This window comes from Aethalodelphis obliquidens, unplaced genomic scaffold (assembly GCF_003676395.1).
Source record: "Aethalodelphis obliquidens isolate GAN/ISIS:26980383/991018 unplaced genomic scaffold, ASM367639v1 scaffold112, whole genome shotgun sequence".
Classification (NCBI taxonomy): domain Eukaryota; kingdom Metazoa; phylum Chordata; class Mammalia; order Artiodactyla; family Delphinidae; genus Aethalodelphis; species Aethalodelphis obliquidens.
In genome coordinates, this window is record NW_020838056.1 from 189,468 (window position 1) to 211,597 (window position 22,130).

A 22,130-nucleotide genomic window follows, 5' to 3' on the forward strand; every position below is an offset into this window, starting at 1 on the left:
CCTAAGAGGCATTTCTTATAGCAGGTACCCGTCAAAAGTTTAACTGCTCCAGGTGAACCGTTCTACCCTAAAATTTGAGAGTCTGGGTTCTGATTCAACATCCCTGGGGCCCAGTTCCCTCGTCTGCGAGATGAGGTAGGGTGGACGGACAGACTTGCTGAGGGACCCTTGGAAGAATCTTCTAGCGCTATGATTCATTGAGTGGTAAGATATTTCAAAAAGCATCTTTTGTTTCTAACTTTTTATATATCCACCAAATTATACCATGCAACAGTAGCACACCTTCCTTTGCTCATCATGGGAGTTTGGCTGAATTACGAGCAGAGCACTGGAGGTCAGAGCATAGTTTGGGGGGACTGAATCCAACAGCGATTTGGCTCTCTGGAGCTCTTGCATGAATGATGGTCTCTCTCCCCTAGGTCTTCCACGGTCCTGAAACCTGTAACTGCTGTCCCAGAAGCCAGCTGGGTGTCGTGTCAAGTGAGCCATAAATTCCTCCAACTCTTTCCCAATCTGTGCCTCCCCCTCATGCCCTCCCAGGGAACAAAGGGGACCAGTGAGTCTGCCCAACGAACCGAGACGCCCCTCTCTGTGCATTCATCCGTGCCGGCTACTGTGTCTACCAAGGAGGGTCCTTATCTCAGCGGCCCTTTATTACTTTTCAGACACAACGGTTGTGCGTCTTTGGTACTGGGAGGAAATGACCCACAGGGATTGTGTGAGGGAACCCACTTCTACAGGAGCCGTCTCAAAATTAGCAACTAGTGCAGGTGGTTTCAGCTGGCTAACTCTCCGTGAAAACTGTAGTACCACCGTCCATTTCCCTTTGGAAGTGTGGTCTCCATAAATCTCTCACTCCAGTCAGTTAGATCTTTCTACTAGAGCAAGCCCTCAGACTGAATACCCAGCAGGTGCTTCATGCTCGCTGGTTCACTGCCTACCGTTCTGTGCTGCTTGCCGTCACGCAATCCAGCTGCTAAGTTCCAGCACACATAGACATTTCGTAGGCAGATTTCAGTGCAAATGAATCAAGCCAGAATCATAATTATGAAGACAGGCTGGGCAAGGCACCGATGAGCACGTGAAGAATGCTGAAGGCGTCCCACGGCACACAGGGGCCAGAGCCCAAGAGGAATGGGATGCAGGCAGGGGAAGGAAACAAATGCTGAGGGGCTCGACAACGAAGCCCCTCGCCCCTCCCCACTATACCCCAATACACGTCAAATCTCAGACTTGAGGGCCTCCTTGCCCTCCGGAGGGGACAACTCTCACTGTGTCTACACCCAAAATCTGATCTGTATAGTAACATAAAGGAAATGCTCTGCTGGAAAAAAAAAAAAAAAAAAAAAAAAAGGAAGTTAGAGTAAAAATATTCAGAGATGAAATGAAATTCTTAAACAAAAAAGTCATCAGAAGGTCTCTGGTTTTTCTAAGGCAAAAGGCCAGCTGGGTTTCTCTTTAAGAATTTCAGTAATCGGGCTTCCCTGGTGGCGCAGTGGTTGAGAGTCCGCCTGCCGATGCAGGGGATGCGAGTTCGTGACCCGGTCCGGGAAGATCCCACGTGCCGCGGAGCGGCTGGGCCCGTGCACCATGGCCGCTGAGCCTGCGCATCCGGAGCCTGTGCTCCGCAACGGGAGAGGCCACAACAGTGAGAGGCCCGCGTACCGCAAAAAAAAAAAAAAAAAAAAGAATTTCAGTGATGAAAAGAGTCTCATTTCTTACAACCAGCCAACATGTGATAAATATTTACCTCGAAAACCAGGAAAACAGCTAGGAAATGACCACTGGATCAAACTCCAGTGAGAAAATGAGACCATAAATAAGTCTCAATTGGGAAATCAGCCATTAGAAGAACTGGTTCTTTTATTCCCCAGGAGATGGCGGTCAGGTGGGGCTCATTCTGGCTCTCCTAGCTCCCTCTCCGCAGCTATGTTTCGCTGAAAACTTAATGCACTGTAGGATATACGTATATGTATGGCTGATTCATTTTGCTGGGCAGTAGAAGTTAACACAACCTTGTAAAGCAACTATACTCCAATAAATTTTTTTTTTTAAAAAGACTGTGGCTTGTGTCTCAGCCCCTTTTAGCAATGACCATGAACACTCGAGCCGCCTGGCACGGCCCCAGAGACGGAGAGCTGCCTGCCTCCCACGCTGAGCAGCTGACTCATCTCATTCACCCATTTGGGGATAAAAAAGCATGACTAAGGAGCTCCTGGAATAACCCTCTCCGTAACTGGGGAGGAGACAGCTTTGCCCAAAGGTAAATTCCGAACAGCAGCAGAAGCCAGGGCGAGCTGCAGAATCCTCTTCCCCTTTAACCCGAAAGCAAACTCTTCACATTGGCCAAGGGCTGTGCTCCGGCATCCCGTGCAAATCCCGCCAGCACCCCGCCTGCCTGCGGCAGCCGTGCAAAACCAAAGCAAACGACCAGAGGAAACGGAACCAAAGCCAAGAAAAGCACAGCATGGCACAACCTTCACGCGACTGGGGCAATTAGACTTTAACCAGAAAACCCGCCTAGTTCCAAAGAAAGGCAGCAACTCAGATGTGATTCTTATCAGGAAAAGGAGAGGCACAGCGTTGTATATAAAACACGCTGATGCACACAGACCATGGCCATGGTGAGCTGTTAAAAATAAAACAAAAAAGCACGGCAAAGAGCCACCTGAAGAGACTGCCCCACAAATATTCTTTTGAGCAACTCAGTTTTTTTTTAAAGATGACAGCATGCTTCTTGATACAGTGACACTCATTTAAGCAATGAGCTGTGAAGTGTTGATGACCAGGATCTCCATACAGGGCTGGAGTCCCAGGCTCCTCTGACGTGGTCCTCAAACATCCAAGCAGAGACGGGTCTGGCCCTGCAAAGTCCTCACCCAGCCCTGCCAGCTCACACCCGGCAGAAGCCAGGAACCACGGGCCATGGATACTCACTGAAGCAGCATCCCATTAAAAAAAGAGTTATCCAGTTCATGTTTTTAAAGTAAAAATGTCTCATTGACAATCAACTCACCGTACTCCCCAAAACTAAATAAACAGGGCAGTAAACAACTACAGCCAAAATCAACAGGGCCACGTGCATAGTGGTTAAGGGCCCGGGCTGGAAGGCAGCTGAGCCACCGGGTGTCGCCTGTCCTCTCAAATGTAGGTCCCCTCACAGTAGGATGGGGGAAATAGTGGCACCTACTTCTGAGAACTATCGCAGAATTAATGAGATGATGCACAGACGACATGCAGCTCTCAAAGTTTACCCTTAATTTTAAGCGTGACCACAGAGGCAGACACTTACCAAAGGCCCATCATTTCCAGGATTAAAAGGGCGAAAGAAATCAGGATCCAACAGGGTCCTCGCCTTGGAAAAACTTCTAACCAATCCAGTTGGATGAACAAAGCCAACAGAATGACAGGGTGGCTCCCGAGCTCAGGGCTGGCTGGGGCACGGACTACCTGGGGCTGGAGGAGTGTGAGAGCTTCAGAGATCCCCAATGAGCCCTGCAGTATGACACTCAAGGCAAGAAAAGACAGAGGGGCCAAATGGTGCAAAAGGTCACAGGTGGGAGAGCAGGAGGCAGGTCCCGGTGATGAGTATTAGGAGGATTCAGGAATGTGATCAAGTGTGTAGCCTTGAATGCCGTGCCAAGGAGTTCTGAGTGTCGCGGGAAGCCGAGGTCATTAAAGAGGGCGTGGGAGGGTGGCAGCTGCAGGGAAGATGACAGCAGAGAGAAAACTCAAATCTCACTGCCAGGGCTCCAGAAGCTGGAGTGGTGGACTTGGAAAAAAAATAATAAAGGTACAGACGTAGGACCTCCCTCAGAAGACTTGAGGACTAACTGGGTATGGAGTGAGGAGTGGATTTAGAAACAGGACAGTGTTGGGGAAAATTGACACAGCAGGAAGGGGGAACATGGTAAAAACTATTTTCAAAAGTTGGTGGTGCCAACCAAGCTAGCCTACGAGGTCAATAATGCCAGCCGCCAAGACGGCTGCAACTGGAGAGTCACCAGAAGGCCAGTGCCCTAAAATGCCTCACTAATGGCCCTGTCACACGGCCAAAAAATCTAAACTCACTTATTCGGGGCTGAGGAGTTTGTAACTTCCCTGACATGCAGGTGGTCAAGCGGGTCTCGGCTCCTGCCCTGTCTCAGCTACACTGGGTCTACCCGTGGGTGGCCTTCAGGAGAATGGGAGGGGAGTGTGCAGCAGGGCAGGTGAACCCTCAGGAACTTGAGGTAGGGGTAGGGGAGTATTGGAAGGGTCCAGCCCTCAGAGCAGGTAGGAGAACACTGGATGTGCAGAAGGGAGAAGCACAGGGAAAGAGAGAGACATAAAAATGGGGTGAAAAGGGCTTCCCTGGTGGCGCAGTGGTTGAGAGTCCGCCTGCCGATGTAGCGGACCCGGGTTCGTGCCCTGGTCTGGGGGGATCCCACATGCCGCGGAGCGGCTAGGCCCGAGAGCCGTGGCCGCTGGGCCTGCGTATCCGGAGCCTGTGCTCCGCGGCGGGAGAGGCCACAGCAGTGGCAGGCCCGCGTACCGCAAAAATAAATAAATTAATAAAGGGATGAAAAGATGCCCCCCACCAAAAAACCTCAGGTCCCACACTCCTGCTTGGTCCTGTGTTTCAACTTTGTTCTGCCACTGGCTGAAAATGATGATTTCTGTGTCTCTCATATCTTTCTACTCTCTTCCTCAAGAAGGGCTAATGAAGAGTCACATGACCCCAAATCATTCTAGATTCTAGAGCAGAAACCAGGGTCTAAAAGTCAGCACCTCTGGGACTTCCCTGGCGGTCCAGTGGTTAAGACTTCGCCTTCCAATGCAGGGGGTGTGGGTTCGATCCCTGGTCAGGGAGCTAAGATCCCACACGCCTCAGGTCCAAAAAACCAAAACATAAAACAGAAGCAATATTGTAACAAATTCTATAAAGACTTTAAAAATGGTCCACATCAAAAAAAAAATCTTTAAAAAAAAGGTTAGCACCTCTGCATCTGAGGTCTGATTTTGTGGGGAGAGTGAGAGGTAGTGCTTTAAGATGGGCACTTATTCAATAAATACTGAGAACCTACCATGTTCTGACCTGTTGAAGGCATGGGGATACACACATTACACTCATCTGCTTCCAGAGGCCACCAAAGCACCTTAATTCTCAACTGTCAACAGAATGCTGAGAAGAAATTGAGAAAAGCATAGTCTCTAAACTAACTGCAGCTCGTCTAATCCCAAGCACGTTTCCTAAATTTTCCTTGCCATGCTTGTTTTGGTTATTTCCATGCTGACACCGCATAATAATATTCCCTTAACCTGATGTAAATAAAAACATAACAAAATACAACTAAAACATTACAAAGATGGATAATGATGTATTTTTCTGACATTTTTTGTATACACTTAACATATATCATTAGTATATATTTTAAGGGTTTATAAATCTTAAACAGGGTATTCTACAGCAAGCATTTAAATGCCACCCTATTCTGTGTCATTAATACATTCCTTTTAAAATCCAAAATACCTCGTACAAAGTTACAGTGACAGAAGCCAACATAGCTCTCAGTTCAAAAGATAAATAAAATAAAGCCACTGAATTCTACCCTGAGAGGGCTCAGTTGCTGAGATCCTTCACCGAGAAAGATAGTAATGTATGCTTTAATTGATATAAATTATAATCAGCTATAAATGACTCTTTGCCTTGCCCCAAATCACTTACCTCCTCAAGAAGCCGAGTTACAGAATCTATGTCATTATATGTCTTAGTCATCTGGCCAACTCTTTCAGCACATAAAACTGCAAGAAATAAAAACGACAATGAAACTACTGATGCTACAAGCCTGCCAAACAAACAACCCACCTAAAAAAGTGACTAAAGTCGTACTGGGCATAAAGGGTGATTGGTTTTGCTGGGTTCAGCCCCACCAGGTTTTGTTCCCCGGTTCCAGAGAAAAGATTCAAGCTGTGGGGTGAGGGGGCAGGGTCTACTGTTCACTGCAAAGCCTTGACGCCGCGCGCGTGTGTGTGTGTGTGTGTGTGTGTGTGTGTGCGTGTGCGTACGTGCACATACGCACGTGCACACTCGGGGGTGGTGCTGAGGGCAGGGCGCTGGAGTGGAAAGGGGTCTGGCTTCGTATACGGTCAGCAAACCAAAGTGGGTCAGCAGCACAGCGACTGAGGTATGAACCGACAGAAAGATCTAGAGGATCTCGAACCCACTCACTGTACAGACCCCACTACGTGGATAGGCTGGGTCCTTCCCAAAGCAGCTCTTGGTATGATTATTAAACAGCCTTAGCTGATAATTTCATAATGGCACACAGCCCACTCTTCTAAGGCTATGCAACCGGTTTCCAAACCGTGAAAACCAGGGTGACAGATTTTGTTTTTTTAATCCACACTCCCACCCAATACTCTCCCATATGGTATTTCATGACATATGCCATTTGCTTAAGAGGCCTTAAGAGGCGGTCTGCGGGCCACTTTAGGACTGTGTTCTTCCACTGGAGAAAAAGGGTGTGCACTGAAAGGAGGTTTTAGTCTCCAGAAAAGTCTCAGGGTGGTTTTATTTTAAATCAATGGCAAGGAATTGATTTGTAGTCCAAATACCATGAAGGTAGCATGGGTTTTATTCTGAGGAGGAAGGAGTGAAAGCAAATGGATTTAGGGCCAAAGTGTAAAATTTTTTGAAACCAGCCACTTAGGGGCTACATAATAACTTGTTAGTAACTCCTCATAACTAAGACTCTAGAAAATCATTCTTTTAAGCGTAGAGGACTTAGCTTTCACAACAACCCACTTGCAGTCACAGCCCATGCAAGGCCTTTGGGAACTGAAGTGTATTGCTAAGCCAAACTCAGTAGCGTTACTAATGGCTAACTGCAACTGGAGAGCGATAGGTCTCTAAATATTTTATAAATCCAAGTAGAGATCATCCTAGTGGGTGAGCGCAGAGAAATCTGATCTGTTGGAATGATTTTCTAGCTTAAGGAGGAGACCTGAAATCTGGTTCCAAATCTGAAACCCTCCCAACACAGGGTCCTCAGAGCTGGGGGCTGGGGGGATGAGCAGAGGTTCCTTTGCTGGCCTCTCCTCTACCCAGTTTATGGCAGGAACCCTCCAGCCACTGGAGGGAGCATTGCCTCAGGCATTTTCCTTCTCTTCCCACAGGGAAAAGCAAGGGAGATGTACAGGGTTGGTTTGAACCAGAATTTAATTTGATGGAGATGGAGTCCAGCTCAAATTGCTCTAAATAGATCATCAGCTCCAGGTCACAAGAAATCCTTAAGTAGAGATTCCTGTGCCTCGGACAGGAGGTGGTTTTCATGCTGCACAGCTGTGATGCTCTGCAACGGTACAGACAAGACCCGGGAGCCTTCTAGCCAGGTCCCTCTAGGATGAGCATGGCATCCCCTGTCATCTACCGGCGGGTACAAAGGCCTCCGTGTTGAAGCTTGTGCTGCGACTCTAGGGCCAGCTAATGTCTCCCTTGCTCTCCTCAAAGGACCAAGTCCTCTGCTTTCCTGGAAAAAAAGACAACCAGGCTACATTTTAAACTAATCTTGGTTCTATGTCACCCTAACATAAGAGAACAAGATTCCGAGCAGCTTTTTGCTCTGGGATTGTATTAAACGGAAATTATATTTTTGAAGCTATTTTTTTTTAATTGAGATCACTGTCGTTAATCACGTGTAGATAATCAGATGCAGATGTCAGAAATAACACAGAGATCCCACATACCCTTTAAGTGTCACCCAACAGTAACATTTTGTAACACTATATTCACAACCAGGGTACTGACATTGCTACAATCCAGGAATCTTACTCGATTTCCCCATTTTACTTGAATGCGCACGCGAGCGCACGTGATTGTGAGTGTGCATGTGTGTGTGTGAATATTAAGCTCTAATGATGTTATCACCTGTGTAGTTTCTTGTATCCCCCAGCACAAGGACCCCTTGTGTTGCTCTTTTATAAAGCTAATTGTGGAAATATTTAACATGCTTTAACAATTGAACCCGATAAAACGTACACCTGGGCCAGGGTTTTTTCCAGCATTAACCAGTCAGGCACATAGTGTCACCACATACACAGTGACTGGAGGCTTGGGGAGCAGAAGATGCAGGGAGAACCTCCGGGAGGTTCTGAGGTCTTTGACAGAGCCCACTTACAGAAGTCAGAGGCAGAAATGAAAAACTCCTACGGAAGCATGTGCACTATTACTCCAGGTATGTTTTCAAAATACATATAATCTCACCGGTGGGGGGGTGTACGGATTTACAATACACACAAGAAAACAGCAAAGCCATTAAAAACACTGATATTTGGATAGAATTACCAATTTTAATATTCTTTTTTGTGCTTAAAAATTTTTTTTTGTAGTGATCATGCACTGATGGGGAAAACATTACTTAAAATATTTTTCAAAAAATATGCAGTTGACTACAACAGAGGGTCCTTCCTGAGGTAACTTTTAAGAGAAATTAGTAGCAGCAGCAGCCTACTTTTACCAAAGCATGCTGTCTACAGCCTGGCCTTGTTCTTAGCCCTCTAGATGGATTATACCATTTATTTCTCAGAGCAATAAATACTACAGGGTAGGCACTCACATTAACCTCATTTTACAAATGAGAAACTGAGACCCAGAGAGGTTAACTAACTCATCCAATGTCACACAGCTCGCAAATGGCGAATTTCAAAATAAAAGGAGACTCCTAGCAGGGGCAGCAGCTAACATTTATGGAGGCCCTGCTATGTCCGGGGATTTAATGTGCTTCTTTCGTTTACTTCTCAGAACAATCTTGCAGGGTAGGCGCTGTTATGATGACTACTCCATGGATGAGGAAACTGAAGCTCAGAGAAGTTAAGGACCCGACCAAGGTCACAGCAAATGAGGTTGCATATGGAGGGAACTGAACCGAGGCTAGTCTGGCTCCTGAACTAAACTAAGGAGCCACAAAGAACGCCAGGGCAAGGCTGAGGTCAGCACAAATCAACAAAGTTTAAGAAGCACAAAGAAAGCAAAAAGCATGTTCGGTGTAGGTCAGATCCCTGACTCTGTGGCCCTGAGGCTGAGGTTTTCATAGGAGACTCTACCAAGGTCATGAGGCCCTGGGCAAACTCCTGTAATTGTGTGTCTTGGGTTTCTCTTCCGAGAAATGAGGAATAACAAATGCCTCTTTAAACAGGAAGACAAACACAAGCTGCACTTTTCAAGCACCAGTGTTCTAGATACTCAATCTAAAATAAACCGTCACAAGTTTCTCTCTCCAGGAGAACAGTATTTCAAATAGAAGTTCCACTTCTGACCAAGGGAGCTCTACCAAATAAATCCACTTCCCCCAAAAGGTGTCCAAAACAAACGAAAATGTTATGCTCAGTAGAAGCTAGACATAAAAGACCATCTATTATATGACTCCATTCATATTAACTATCCAGCATAGGCAACTTATAGAGACAGAAAGCAGATCGCTGGTTCCCTGAGATTAGTAGGAGTAGGAATGGGGATTAACTGTAAACAGGCACGAAGGATCTGACGGGAGGGAGATGTGTATGTTCCAAAACCGAATTATGGTGATGGTTGCCAACTCAGTAAATTTACTAAAAAACACTAAACTGTTCGCTTAAAATGGGCGAATTTTACAGTATGTAAATTATACCTCAATATTTTAAGTTACCACCAAATAACATGCAAGCAAGCATCCCTGAACTACCTATGCCATATTCCAGCCACGTCCCCATCACAGGACAAGGTAAACACATTCTTCCACGATCTCATGACGGAGCCTTCCTCCGGCCACAAGAATGTTCTCAGACAGCAAAACTGTTTAGGAATAGCAAATCACCCATTCGAAAAATCAGCACTGATGAACGGCACATAAAGGTACTAATCTACCTCACACAGACTAGACTATTTTTATTTTATTTATTTATTATGTATTTATTTTTTATTGGAGTATATAACTGCTTTACAATGTTGGGTTCGTTTCTGCTGTACAATGAAGTGAATCAGCTATATGTATACATATATCCCCTCCCTCGTGCACCTCCCTCCCCCCCACCCCCCATCCCATCCCTCTAAGTCATCACAGAGCACCGAGCTGAGCTTCCTGTGCTTTATAGCAGGTTCCCACTAGCTATCTATTTTACACAGAGATAGTTGTCATAAATACTTGCTCAGATGGCAGAAGAATTTCATGATACGTCCATAAGAAAACCGAGAGCCAGCTCTCTCCAGTTTTACTCTTCCACCCTTCTCCCAAGTTACAGCCACTTCTCGGAGATTCAGCCATGCCCTTCCTTTGCCTGTTGCCCTTCAACATCTATCTTCAAAATAATTTAGACTTGGCCCCAAAACCCAAGTGTATTAACTACTAAGACCCATAAGACACACATGATTTGCCTTAAAAAACAAATAAAACCTAACTATTTTCATGCAGCCCTTGAAGTGTGTACAGGAGTAGGGTGAGGCCCACAGTACCTGGTAATAAAAAACAATGCTCATTTGTCAGTAATTAGAACAAAACGAAAAAAGGCAGAACAAATGCTTTGTATTCTTGTTTAAATGGCTTCACGTCAAAAATGGCCAGAGGCATAACGAACCCAATTCTTACAAATGTCCCAGGTCCCTTCCCACCTGTATAAGTCACATGATGGCAGCTGAGTCTTATTCATTTGGGGCCCGACACATGGTTGATGCTCAAAAAAAATGGAAGGTTTTGTTTTACTCCCAGACCAGTCTTTGCAAAGAAAGGCTCATTTCTAAGCAACCAGAGGGCCCAGAGAGGGGTGAAAACATAAAAGCCTGGTGTATAGCTCATCACCTCCAGAGGAGCATGTGTCTTGGAAAGGGGAGGTATCCCCTCCCCGCCAGGCTTCCTGCATGAAAAAGAAGCCATCTGGAAAGAGGCAGTCAAGTTCAAATCCAGTGTGACACAAAGACATGATGAGGCACAAAGCTGCGAAGAAAGAAGCTGCATTAACAGAAAGGCATCAACTAATAAGCCGCTGTGGTCTTAAGCTAGAAGCAGACAGGCAGGCTGCTGGCTACTACGACTGCTCTTAGGTGGAAGGTGCTGGTTTATCATGGCAGCTTCAGGGATGGTCTGTGGGACGGCGTGGTGGCAGAGGCCGGCCTAGAGCCCAGTCCATCGCGAAGAGTGGTCTGTTTGGCCACGACCAGCATCTGCGTGGTGCTGGGTCTGTGCACTGGGAGGCGGGAGCGAGGTGTCTTGCCAAGAGCAGAGACCTGACCGTACAGCTCTGGCTACACTTACCTGCCCATCAACGTCACCATCAGCTGAAATTTTAGTGTGACGATTGGACAGGCTCACTTCCCCTTGCCAGGGTAGTCTGAGAGCAGGGCACCAAAGCAAGTTACTGAAGAGGCCGGGAAGAAGAAAGGAAATAACTATTAAGTATTTACAACATGCTAACTGCTACCATGGGCATTTTACAAATATTATTTCACTTAAAACCCAGAATAACCCGATGACACAAATATGACCCCCGTGAAACACCATGAGACAGAGAGAAGGGCTAAGTGACTCGTCCAAAGCCAGACAGGACATAAGCATGTACTTGAACCTGGTCTGTTGGGTGCTATAACCATCCACCCTTCCCTAACCTTGAACACTCAGAGTTGACCTATGGTGGCCATTCATCACCAGAGCATTGAATGAAGGCCTCCTTGGTAATAAGCAAGTGGCTCACTTATGGACCGCTCACTGTGTGCCCAGCACTCTGCTAAGTGCTAGATGTCTAAGTGCTGGATGTGGACCCCTCCTTCAGGGTCTATCCTTATCCTAGGAAGGAAGTAATACTATTACCCACATTTTAGACATGAAACTGCACAAGGTCACAGAGCTATAATGAGAGGGTCTGATTCTATTTGACCCCCAAGTTGGGGCCCTTAACCACAGCTGAGTAAACACATGAATCCTACCCTCGAGGACTTCGAGGCCTAATTGGGAAGGTCAGACACATGTATAAATTCGTATGGAACAAGCAGGAAGTACCAGGTGACAAAATGCTCTTGGGGAGTTCAGACACAAGACGGCTGGGGACTGGGGGACAGGTGCCCCAAGTGGGCAGGGCAGAAAGGGGACCCCAAAATGCACAGACTGTGGGTCAGCTTTGCCCATGGCCAGCCCTGGGGTGATGCTGGTACCCCCACCCCAGAAAGAGAACCGCCCTGAACAAGGGACGTCACCAGAGGCCCGCGTGGAGTAGCCATGGATACTAACAAACAAACCCTAGGCTGAAACCAAGGTGATGAAAACCATGGGCAGAGAGACCTTTGTAACAGTGCTGAGGTCAGTGCTGATAAGCTAGGCCAGCTCCTTTCTCTAACGTGACCCTACAGGAGACAGTCCTGTAGGGACTCAGTGCTGCTGGCCACGCTGAATCAATACAGACCGCAGGGCCCAGGCCTGATGGCTCTTTCCATGGGGTGGACATTCCCACCCCACAAGACAGCGGGACGCGGCACCATTCCCCACATGGCCCAGCCTTGCCCCTGCAGCCCAGGATGTCCCTCTCAAACTGGAGGAATGAGCTCCATTTGCACTGCTTCTTGTGCTTCACCTTGGAACCATCTGGAGAATTTGGACATGGGACGTTGGCCATCGTTTTCATCTCGGCTTTTGCAGGTGATAATTACTGGTTAGTGCTCAGCACCTGAAAACTGCCCTTTGGGCGAAAGACTGACAGCAGGCGCCTCTGAGGAGGGGACGTGCGCTGTCCCGCGGTCTCAGCAAACCCCAGACCATGCCACATGCTCTTTTCAAATCCTGCCACCCGAAGGCAATCCTGAATGACGCCTGCCAGGAACCGAGTGACCAAGCTTGCAATTGGGTAACAGCCTCAGAAGCGTCCAGGTGAAAAAACATTACATAGTCGGGCTTCTTCAGGCCTCTCCTTGAGAAAGCTGAGGGAAACTGCCGTGCAACAAACCACAAGGGAGTGATGACAAAACTCCACTCTTCACCAGTGTTTTCCCGGTGTAGGTGCCGCCACTCGGGCACAGAGGGGGTGTGACCACCATGTCACTCAGCATCACTGCGATTCCCCCGCTCCAGCTCGTCCTGAGCAGACGGGATGGGGGAAAACAAGCAAAGCCTGTCTTCAAGAACACCACTCAGTAAGAAATCACTTGAGATCGACTCAGTTTCTGCACAACGCAAGGCTCCAGTGACCAGAAGACACAGAGCCCAGGTATTTTCTCTCCTGAAGACAGAAGAGCAATGCTGCCTCTGACAGCTGTGTGAGCCAAGCAAGCTGCTTCTCCGGGTGCCTTGTGGGTTATGAGGAGGACATGAGGTAATGGGAGGCAAGGGCCCGAGGCTCTACTAGCTGAGAGCCTGGGTGTGGCGGAGGGCAGACCCCAAGGCAGGGCGAGGGCCCTGCTCTGTGCTTGTGGCCCTGGGACTCTGGACAACATATCTGAGCCTCAGTCTCTTTGAGTGCAAAATGGGAGTAATGCTTATTTCAAAGGCTGTTTTGAAGATTAAACGGGTGACACTGGGAAGCCTATCACCCCCACAAGGTGACCTGGGAGGGAACAACAAATGTCTCCTGTATCCATGGCTACCAATATGAGTGTTACACCCCAAACTCATTTTGTCCTTCAGTTTTCAATCAGAAGTATCTCTTTTAGAACCATTAGTGGTATAGAAAACCACCTAGATCACCTCAGAATCCAGGGAACATGGTTACATCCATGTCTCGCACATATTCTCACTATTCACAGGGTCAGAAGAAAACAGGGTCCCGCCCAGTGAACACCTTGCTCTGGGATACAGGTCAGGCTTCCAGCAAAACTGGACACAGAAACCAAGCCTTCCAAACGAAACCTGTCTTCCTGATCTACGCCACAGACCTCCTTCAGGCCAGGAACAAGTCTAGTGAATTTCAATTTACAAAGAAAATTAAGCATGTTGACAATGAAGTCTAGTTGGCCTTCCATATCCATGGGTTCTGCATATGCAGATTCAACTAACTCCAGATTGAAAATATTCAGAAAAGAGAAAATTCCAAAAAGCAAAACTTGAATTTGCCACACTGGCAACTACTTACATAGCGTTTACATTGTATTAGGTATCATGTGTAATCTAGAGATGATTTAATGTATACGGGAGGATGTGTGTAGGTTATATGCAGATACTATGCCATTTTATATAAGGGACTTAAGCATCCGTGGGTTTTGGTATCCAAGGGGGTCCTGGAGACAATCCCTGGCTGATACCGAGGGGCAATTGTATCTTTCTTTTGCAGTTACTGTCCTGAAAATATTATTTTCACCTTCAGGACAGCTAAAAAAAAATTTTACTACAGAAAGGAGGGAAATTGGATGGGAACAAAGAAGAGACAAGGAAGAGAAATGTAACAGTCTATCTTAAGACGGCAAATACAGAGACTGTTTCCCCCCGCCCCCCGACCCCTACCATCGAATGTGATCACGAAGTAGAGACCCTGTCATCTGTGAGATGTGGACCAGCACAGGACGAGGTGCACTGGAATCACCCAGAAGGTGTGTTAAAACCCGGATTGCTGGGTCAACCCCAGCATGTCTGACTCAGCAGGTCTAGGGCGGGGCCCAAGAATGTGCATTTCTAACCCGTTCCCAGGTGATGCTGCTGCTGCTGTGTAGGGACCCTACCTTGAGAACTGCTAGCACAGTACCTAAGAGCAGTCTATGTAGGGCCCTAGAGCCAGTCTATGTAGGCTGAAGTCACCTATGAGCTGTGTAACTTTAGAAGAGTTGCTGAAGGTTTCTCTTATAAGTCTATGAAATGGAAAATGATAACAGTACTTAACCTCTTATGGTTATTTTAAGGATTAAATGCATGAATCCACTTCAAGTACTTGGAATGGTGCCTGGCACATAGCAAGTACATACTAAACACTGGTATCATCATCATCTGGCTATCAGTTTAAAAAAAAAAGTTCAAAATATATAGATATATGTACATAAAATACATACAATATGATTTTTCTTCTCTTGACAAGGATATATGATACTGCTCTAGAACCTAGTGAAACCTTTCATTTTAGAATCATATGGTTCAATAATTGATTTTAAAAATGATCTTACTATGCTTTTAGGCAGCAGCTCATCTCATACTTTAATGTGCATAGGAATCCCCTGAAGGTCTTGTTGAAATGCAGATTCTGACCCAGTAGGTCTGGGGTGGGGCCTGGGAGTCTGCATTTCTAACAAGCTCCCAGGTGATGTGGGTACGCAGGATGCACGCTGAGCGGCCCAGCTTCAAGGGACACGAGCTGATCCAGTGAAACGTGGGCTGGCCCTAGTTCTTAAGAGCAGAGGGAGGCCTTTCTCTTGATCACTTCCAGGAACCCAACAAATGCACAGTCCCAGTCGGTCTTTCACTCCTCTCTCCTTTCACCTCCACCATCTCTTTCATGAAAGGACCAGGCAGGGAGTGCCAGGTTTCAGCACTGCTCTCCCCCTTTCTCCAATTAAACACTTTTAACTGTCCTATAGGTGAAGTGTTAATATGTTCAGGGCAGTAACCTCAAAAGAAAAACACTTTCAGTATATAGCCAATTGTAAACCATTTAAAAAATAAAAAGTTATTCTGAGACATGAAAACAGGCCATCACAGAGGAGAATTTTGAAAAAGTGTTTTGATTGCTTTTACTCAAGACCTAAAGAACTTCTTGCAGTCACTCTTTAAACATTCTTTTTCACAACACCCCCCCAAAAATCCCTTTTTCCGGGCTGTGAGTGAAAGCCCCAAAAGCCCAATTAGGAAGCTCACACTCAGCATTTAGGTGTATCTTTATTTAAAACACTCCCCCTCTTCTCCAAAAGCAGCACCCCTCTGATACAGCCTGGTGGTGAGTTCCCAGGTAATTTCAATGTCAGCCCTTGTACTTTTCTATTTGAAATATTTCCAAACTTTTTTAAAATCCCTATTTCAAATTGGTGATTAATAATTTTTTAAAATAAACAATTTCCTAAAGTAAACAAAAACGTATTATTTAATAATGACTCAGTTTCTTGTCCATTAACCCACCAAAAGCCATTCAGTCAGAAGAAAACAATGAAAACTCTTAAAACAGAGCGCTGGAATGCCGTAAAGTGTGTGCATGCGGGGGGACTACCGACGTTTGCAAAAAGTATGAATTTCAGCGCTTCCCTGGTGGCGCAGTGGTTGAGAGTCTGCCTGCCGATGCAGGGGACACGGGTTCGTGCCCTGGTCCGGGAAGATCCCACATGCCGCGGAGCGGTTGGGCCCGTGAGCCATGGCCACTGAGCCTGCGCGTCCGGAGCCTGTGCTCCGCAACGGGAGAGGCCACAACAGTGAGAGGCCCGCGTACCGCAAAACAAAACAAAACAAAAAGTATGAATTTCAAAGACCTCGGTTAAGCAACAGAAGCTAGACAAAATAATACACACTGTTTGATTCCACTTACATAGATCGAGAACAGGTAAAACACATCTAAGGTGATACAAGTCAGGACAGTGGTCTCCCAGGAAGGAAGTGTAAACTAGAAAGAAAGGGGGGCAAGGGGACTTCCCAGGATGCTGGAAACGCAGCTTCTCTCCTGGCAGCTTTACATTCGCCACGTAAGACGTGTGTACTTGACCTTATACCCCACTACGAAAATAAAAGACTGCTGTGAGATCAGTGAAACAGCCAGGCCTACATAGACACTGAGAGGGAAAGGATCAGACTGGCAAAAAGAACAGAATTTACCCTCCTCCAAGAGGTCCAGGGTTTCAGGCTGTTTGTGGATGGGCTTCCTCTCTTCACCTTGGCAGTCACACTCAAAATATTCTTCTTCTCCTCCCACATCTCTTAGGGACATTGCTGAAGTCACCCCAAAGCCAAAACATCACCCAAAGGAGCGGTCCCTGAAGGAACTCCTGGCTGCCCTCCCGGAGGAGGCATTGGGGCCGGGGCCCCCGGGGCGCACGCTGGGCCTTGGCTGGGGCCACGGACAAGCCCTGGCTCAGCTGAAGTGGAGAGTGTGCACAGGGCCACTGGCCCATTGGCGCCCAGGCGACCTGGAAGGGGGTGGCTCCCACAGAAGGAGGCGGGGCGGAGGGGGGGAGAAGCACCTATCGGAATGGGAAAGCCCTGCCCAGCCCTGGGGTGGCCCTAGCGGGTGCTCTGGAGTCAGAAGGAAGGTGAGCAGGCAGGTACACGGCCTTGGGCCAGCTCTCTGCATCCAGATTCTTCTTCCGCTTTTGCTCCCCCAGAAGCAATGAGGAATGGTAGCTTCCTGGAAGTTTCGCAGCAACTGCACAGGGCAATACCATCCATGCCTCAAGCAGGCACACCTGTCTAAAGGTGGAGCTCTGGCGGAGGAGATGCCCTGGTGACTGATTGCCCAGTTCCCTCAGGTGAGAGAGTTCCTGTGGGCGTGCTTCAAAACTTGAGACAAATCTGACCGTGACAACAGCATGACACAGGGCTGAAGAGGGAAGGAAAAGATTATTCTGGTTTCTAGCAAGAGGAAAAGAAAAAACTGCAGTGAGCACTACTTGTATTAAGCTTACTTCATCCCAGCTTTTCTTTGGTAATAATACATTGCATTTGCTCTTTTTTAAACTGCGTTTTGTAAATCACACTCTCACCCTACATCTGTGTATACACAGCCCAATTTATAAAGATCTTTTCTAATGGCAGGATAAGGGGAAAAAAATCTACAGCCTAATAGTTTGCAAAGTTGCCTGAGAAAAGAATCAAGTTTTATTGCACATCTCACGACCAATTCCTCTACACGGTTTGATTTTGCCTGTAACAGTGAAATGGCAGGTCCTTCCATCAAACGCACTGAAAGGTGGCCCGAAGCAATGGTGTCTCAGAGAATCATGGCACATTCTACAATTCCTTTGCTTCAGCCACCTCCCCGCTACACTGTGGCACGTCTCCCTGCTCCTAAAAGCTATACCAGCAGACCTACACCACCTCTCTGCCCAGTCACCTCCCTCAGGTAACCAAGGGGGCCTTTAGCAGAGGCCAGATCGTCAGCAAGAATTCTCTGCACAAGTTCAGGAACCAGGTCTCGTCCATCTTTAAATCCTCAGGGCTGCAGATCCTGCTACGTCGGCTAAAAATGTCTGCTACACTGAATCGCTACCTCCATAAAAACAAATAGAAGACCACAGACCAGTGTCTATAAATAGAAAACCAGAATAGAATAAAGATTTTATTAAGAAATTAACACCTGAGACATACTCGTTGCTGGGTTACTTTTCTGGAACCTGAAAATGATTGCTACCTTTTAGGATGATAAAAATGTGTTCTTTGTAAAAAGTAGGGTCAGGGCTTCCCTGGTGGCGCAGTGGTTGAGAGTCCGCCTGCCGATGCAGGGGACACGGGTTCGTGCCCCGGTCCGGGAGGATCCCACATGCCGCGGAGCGGCTGGGCCCGTGAGCCACGGCCGCTGAGCCTGCGCGTCCGGAGCCTGTGCTCCACAACGGGAGAGGCAACAACAGTGAGAGGCCCGCGTACCACAAAAAAAAAAAAAAAAAAAAAGTAGGGTCAGTAGAAATTCAGTAGCAGGGAGTTCAAAATCACATTTTGAAAATCTTCATAAGCCTTAAATACAATGTTTATAAAGGCAGACACTCAGGGGAAAAAAATCGTTCTTTAACGATTGGGGCTTGTTAACTCAATGCAAAGGAGAGTGAGTCTGAAGCTCTGGGAGGGGAGGGAGGGAGGGAGGAAGCTCCACTTTGTGCATTATTCATTCGGCGAGTATCAGATTGACTATAAGATGTGCAGGCTAGTGGGAGGGGCTGTAGTATATATAAATGAAAAAAAAAGCTGATTTCATATATTTGAAAATACTTTTAAGTGATTTTACTCATAACCAGTTGGTTATACTCATCTTTTAACTCAATTCTAGGCTACCTTTAGCAAATGATGTTCAAGTCTCTATATATTATATAATTAAAATATATATACATGTAAATTAAAAGATAAATTTAGGACATGGCATTGTGAACACAAGACCATCCTAGCCTCCCCATGTCACCCCATTTCTCTCATTCTTCAGGGTACTCCCCACCTCAAACCCTTCCTCCTTCCCTCCCTCCCTCTGCAGGGGTGTGAGGGAATTCTCCAACCTCATCCCCATCTGCATTCACTTCAAGGTTAAAGGCAGAGATGGGACAAAGTGTACCTTCTCTGAGAGAACAGTTTTCCAAAAGTCAAAGCAGAACAGACCCCTAAAGACCAGCACGAAAGCCCGGGAATCCCTGTGCCAGGGGATGGATGGACCATGGGACATGGACATGGGAGGTGGAGCTGAGGGTGGCCCAGCTCACCCCGGACAGTCAAGCAGCTACAGTGTGTGCTGTCCCAGAAGTAAGGACTAGAGCCGTGGCCCAGAGCAGGGGGGCAGGGCACGGGTTCTGACCCACGTCCGGGAACGTTCAAGGCCACAGAAGGCAAGTGTCACTCGCCTCCCTCCAATCAGAGGGAGCTCTTCCTGCGAGTGTCCTCTCGAGATTTATTCTGCACACCCCACAGAAGTCCACCCTCCGCTGCCCAGAGAGTGGTCACGAGCCACTAGGGCTATTTACATTGAAATCTCTATTGATTAAAATTAAATAAAATCCAAAATTCAGTGGCAGTAGCCACATTTCAGACGCTCCATAGCCACACGGGGCTAGTGGCTACCAAACTGGACAGCACAGAACGTTTCCATCATCACAGAAAGTCCCACTGGACAGGCACGCCCAAGGATGCCCCTCATCTTCAGACATGAACTTGATGTTCCTCAGCCAGCTTGGCCTGCTTTTCCCCTGCAACCTGTTCCCGCTGACCCCCCTCACCCTCTGTCAAGAGTCTCCTTCCCCTCTGTATCCCATGCATTCTGCTCCTCTCCACGAGCCTCCCTGTCCTTTTACGTCTCTGCCTGTACAGAGCAGGGTGGCCCGTCACTGAGGGTCACTTCCCCAAGGCCCTTACTTATGCTATTTTAAAAAAAATAAATGAGAAACACAAAGCTCTGAAAGCTTGGGCTCTAAGCTCCCTCTGGCCCTCTCACCAGTCCTCTAGTCCTCCGCTTCTACATCTGAGGGAAGACGTTATCTCTGCTTTACCAAAGTTGCTGATAAAAATGTACAGCTACGTCATACATTTACATTTAGTTCTTTTTTTTTTTTTTAAATCATCTTAACAGCCATTCAGAAGACTGCTGAGTTGGAAAGGGAAAGTCAGCCTCTACCTCCGATGGTGCATCCCACAATAAACACACATGAAAAATGGGGCCTGTTTACATGTCTGAACACAAGTGCAGGAAAGTTAGAAAAGCATCTCAAAAGCCTAGTAACAGTTTTTCAATTAATGCTTAAAATACCTCTGACAAAACTTCGCTCGCAAACCAGCCACCCTGAGCCTGGGTGACATTTTAGAGGTCACTGCAGTCAGGGAACAGCACCTGTGCCACCTGTGTGTCATGCTGTGGATTTTCATTATGGAATAAGAAGTCCTAAAAACAACCACTGCGCAATCTGCCTGAGTGTCCCCATTTATAAAACCAGTATGAATTAGACCACCTCCTGCTGTGACATTCAAACCTATAATGTTGTAAAAGGGGACACGACGGTGGATGATTACAAAAGAGATTGCAGCAAGAAACAGGTGGTCAAGATACTACACCTGTTTTTTTTTCTGGCTGCGCTGCACAGCTTGTGGGATCTTAGTTCCCCGACCAGGGACTGGACCTGCGTCCTCAGCATGAAAGCGTGGAGTCCTAACCGCTGGACCCCCAGGGAATTCCCAAGATACTATACCTTGTTCAAAATACCAATTACCTTTTGAAAGGGATTTTTAAAAAGAACTTAATAACTAGTACTATTTCTGAAAAAATAAAATTAAGCACTGGCCTGGCACTTAGCCGATCACAAAGAGTTTTTACTTTATTTACACGCATTACCCTCCTTCGCGATGGTTCTGGCCAACGTAGTTACCCCCATTTGCCAGATGAGAAAGCTGGGTTGACAGAGGCTCACTGGGGTCCCAGGATGTACCCAACCACTGGTAAAAAGAAACAACAGGCCCCAAATGGAGTTGCTCGTGCTAAGCCCCAGGGCAGCCAACCAAGACTTAATACCTGACCTAAACGCAGTTTCAGCCTCTCCCAGGAATGGAGTCTTAACCAGTCCGTCTGGAATTTCCCGGTCAGCAGTAATGAGGTAATCTGCCCGACAGACCCCATCCATCCCCCAAAGAAAGAGAGATAATCTGCTTTTTCCCTGTCCCTGCTCCCATCTGTCTATAAAAGCCTTCCATTTTATACAGCTCCTCAGAGATCCTTTCTACTTGCTAGGCGGGATGCTGCTCAATTCATGAATCGCTGAAGAAAGCCAATTTGATCTTTATATTTATCCGCTGAGTTTTGCTTTTTTAACACCACACAGCCATGCAGAATGCAAAACAGGCCCCAAAGGCAGACTCCAGGCCAGCACTCTTTTCTGGCATTCTACCTATTTCTAGAATAACTACAAAAGTGCACTCCGGGGCTTCCCTGGTGGTGCAGTCGTTGAGAATCTGCCTGCTAATGCAGGGGACACGGGTTCGAGCCCTGGTCGGGGAGGATCCCACGTGCCGCGGAGCAACTAGGCCCGTGAGCCACAACTACTGAGCCTGCGCGTCTGGAGCCTGTGCTCCGCAACGAGAGAGGCCGCGATAGTGAGAGGCCCTCGCACCACGATGAAGAGTGACCCCGCTTGCCACAACTAGAGAAAGCCCACGCACAGAAACGAAGACCCAACACAGCAAAAATAAATTAATTAATTAATAAACTCCTACCCCCAACATCTTCTTTTAAAAAAAAAAGTGCACTCCATTTCTTTAACTTAGGGACATATATAATTGAACCCAAGCCTTTCTGAAAATTAAAAAAGCCTCACACTCTTTATAAGCATACTTTTTTTAAGTGATCAGTGTAGCCAAGAAACAACATAGGATTTCGTGACAGACATAAAGAATTATCTTCCAGACCCCTGTGCCCAGGAATGGTCTCCACTCACACTGGCATAGTTTCCCAAACACACCTGATGTAAGGAATCACCGAAAGCGTGCACTAAAGATTCAGATTTCTCAGGGCCTCTCCTGGTCTGGAGTTAGTCTGGGAATCTGCTTTTTTAATAAGCG

The 22,130-nt window shown here is 47.0% G+C and overlaps 1 protein-coding gene across 15 annotated transcripts in view; it reads right to left on the minus strand.

Annotated features, from left to right (window-relative positions):
• TRAK1 (trafficking kinesin protein 1) overlaps nucleotides 1–22,130 on the minus strand; it is a 104,199-nt gene that overhangs the window by 38,275 nt on the left and 43,794 nt on the right. For 13 of the 15 annotated variants that reach the window (XM_027097098.1, XM_027097095.1, XM_027097092.1 and 10 more), the window contains one exon: nucleotides 5,708–5,784. In XM_027097098.1, coding sequence (XP_026952899.1) covers nucleotides 5,708–5,758 — 51 coding nt within the window. In that variant the 5' untranslated portion in view covers nucleotides 5,759–5,784. Of the gene's footprint in view, nucleotides 1–5,707; nucleotides 5,785–16,712; nucleotides 17,068–22,130 lie in introns of those variants that run through there. The other 2 variants (XM_027097094.1, XM_027097103.1) reach the window with 2 other exon arrangements.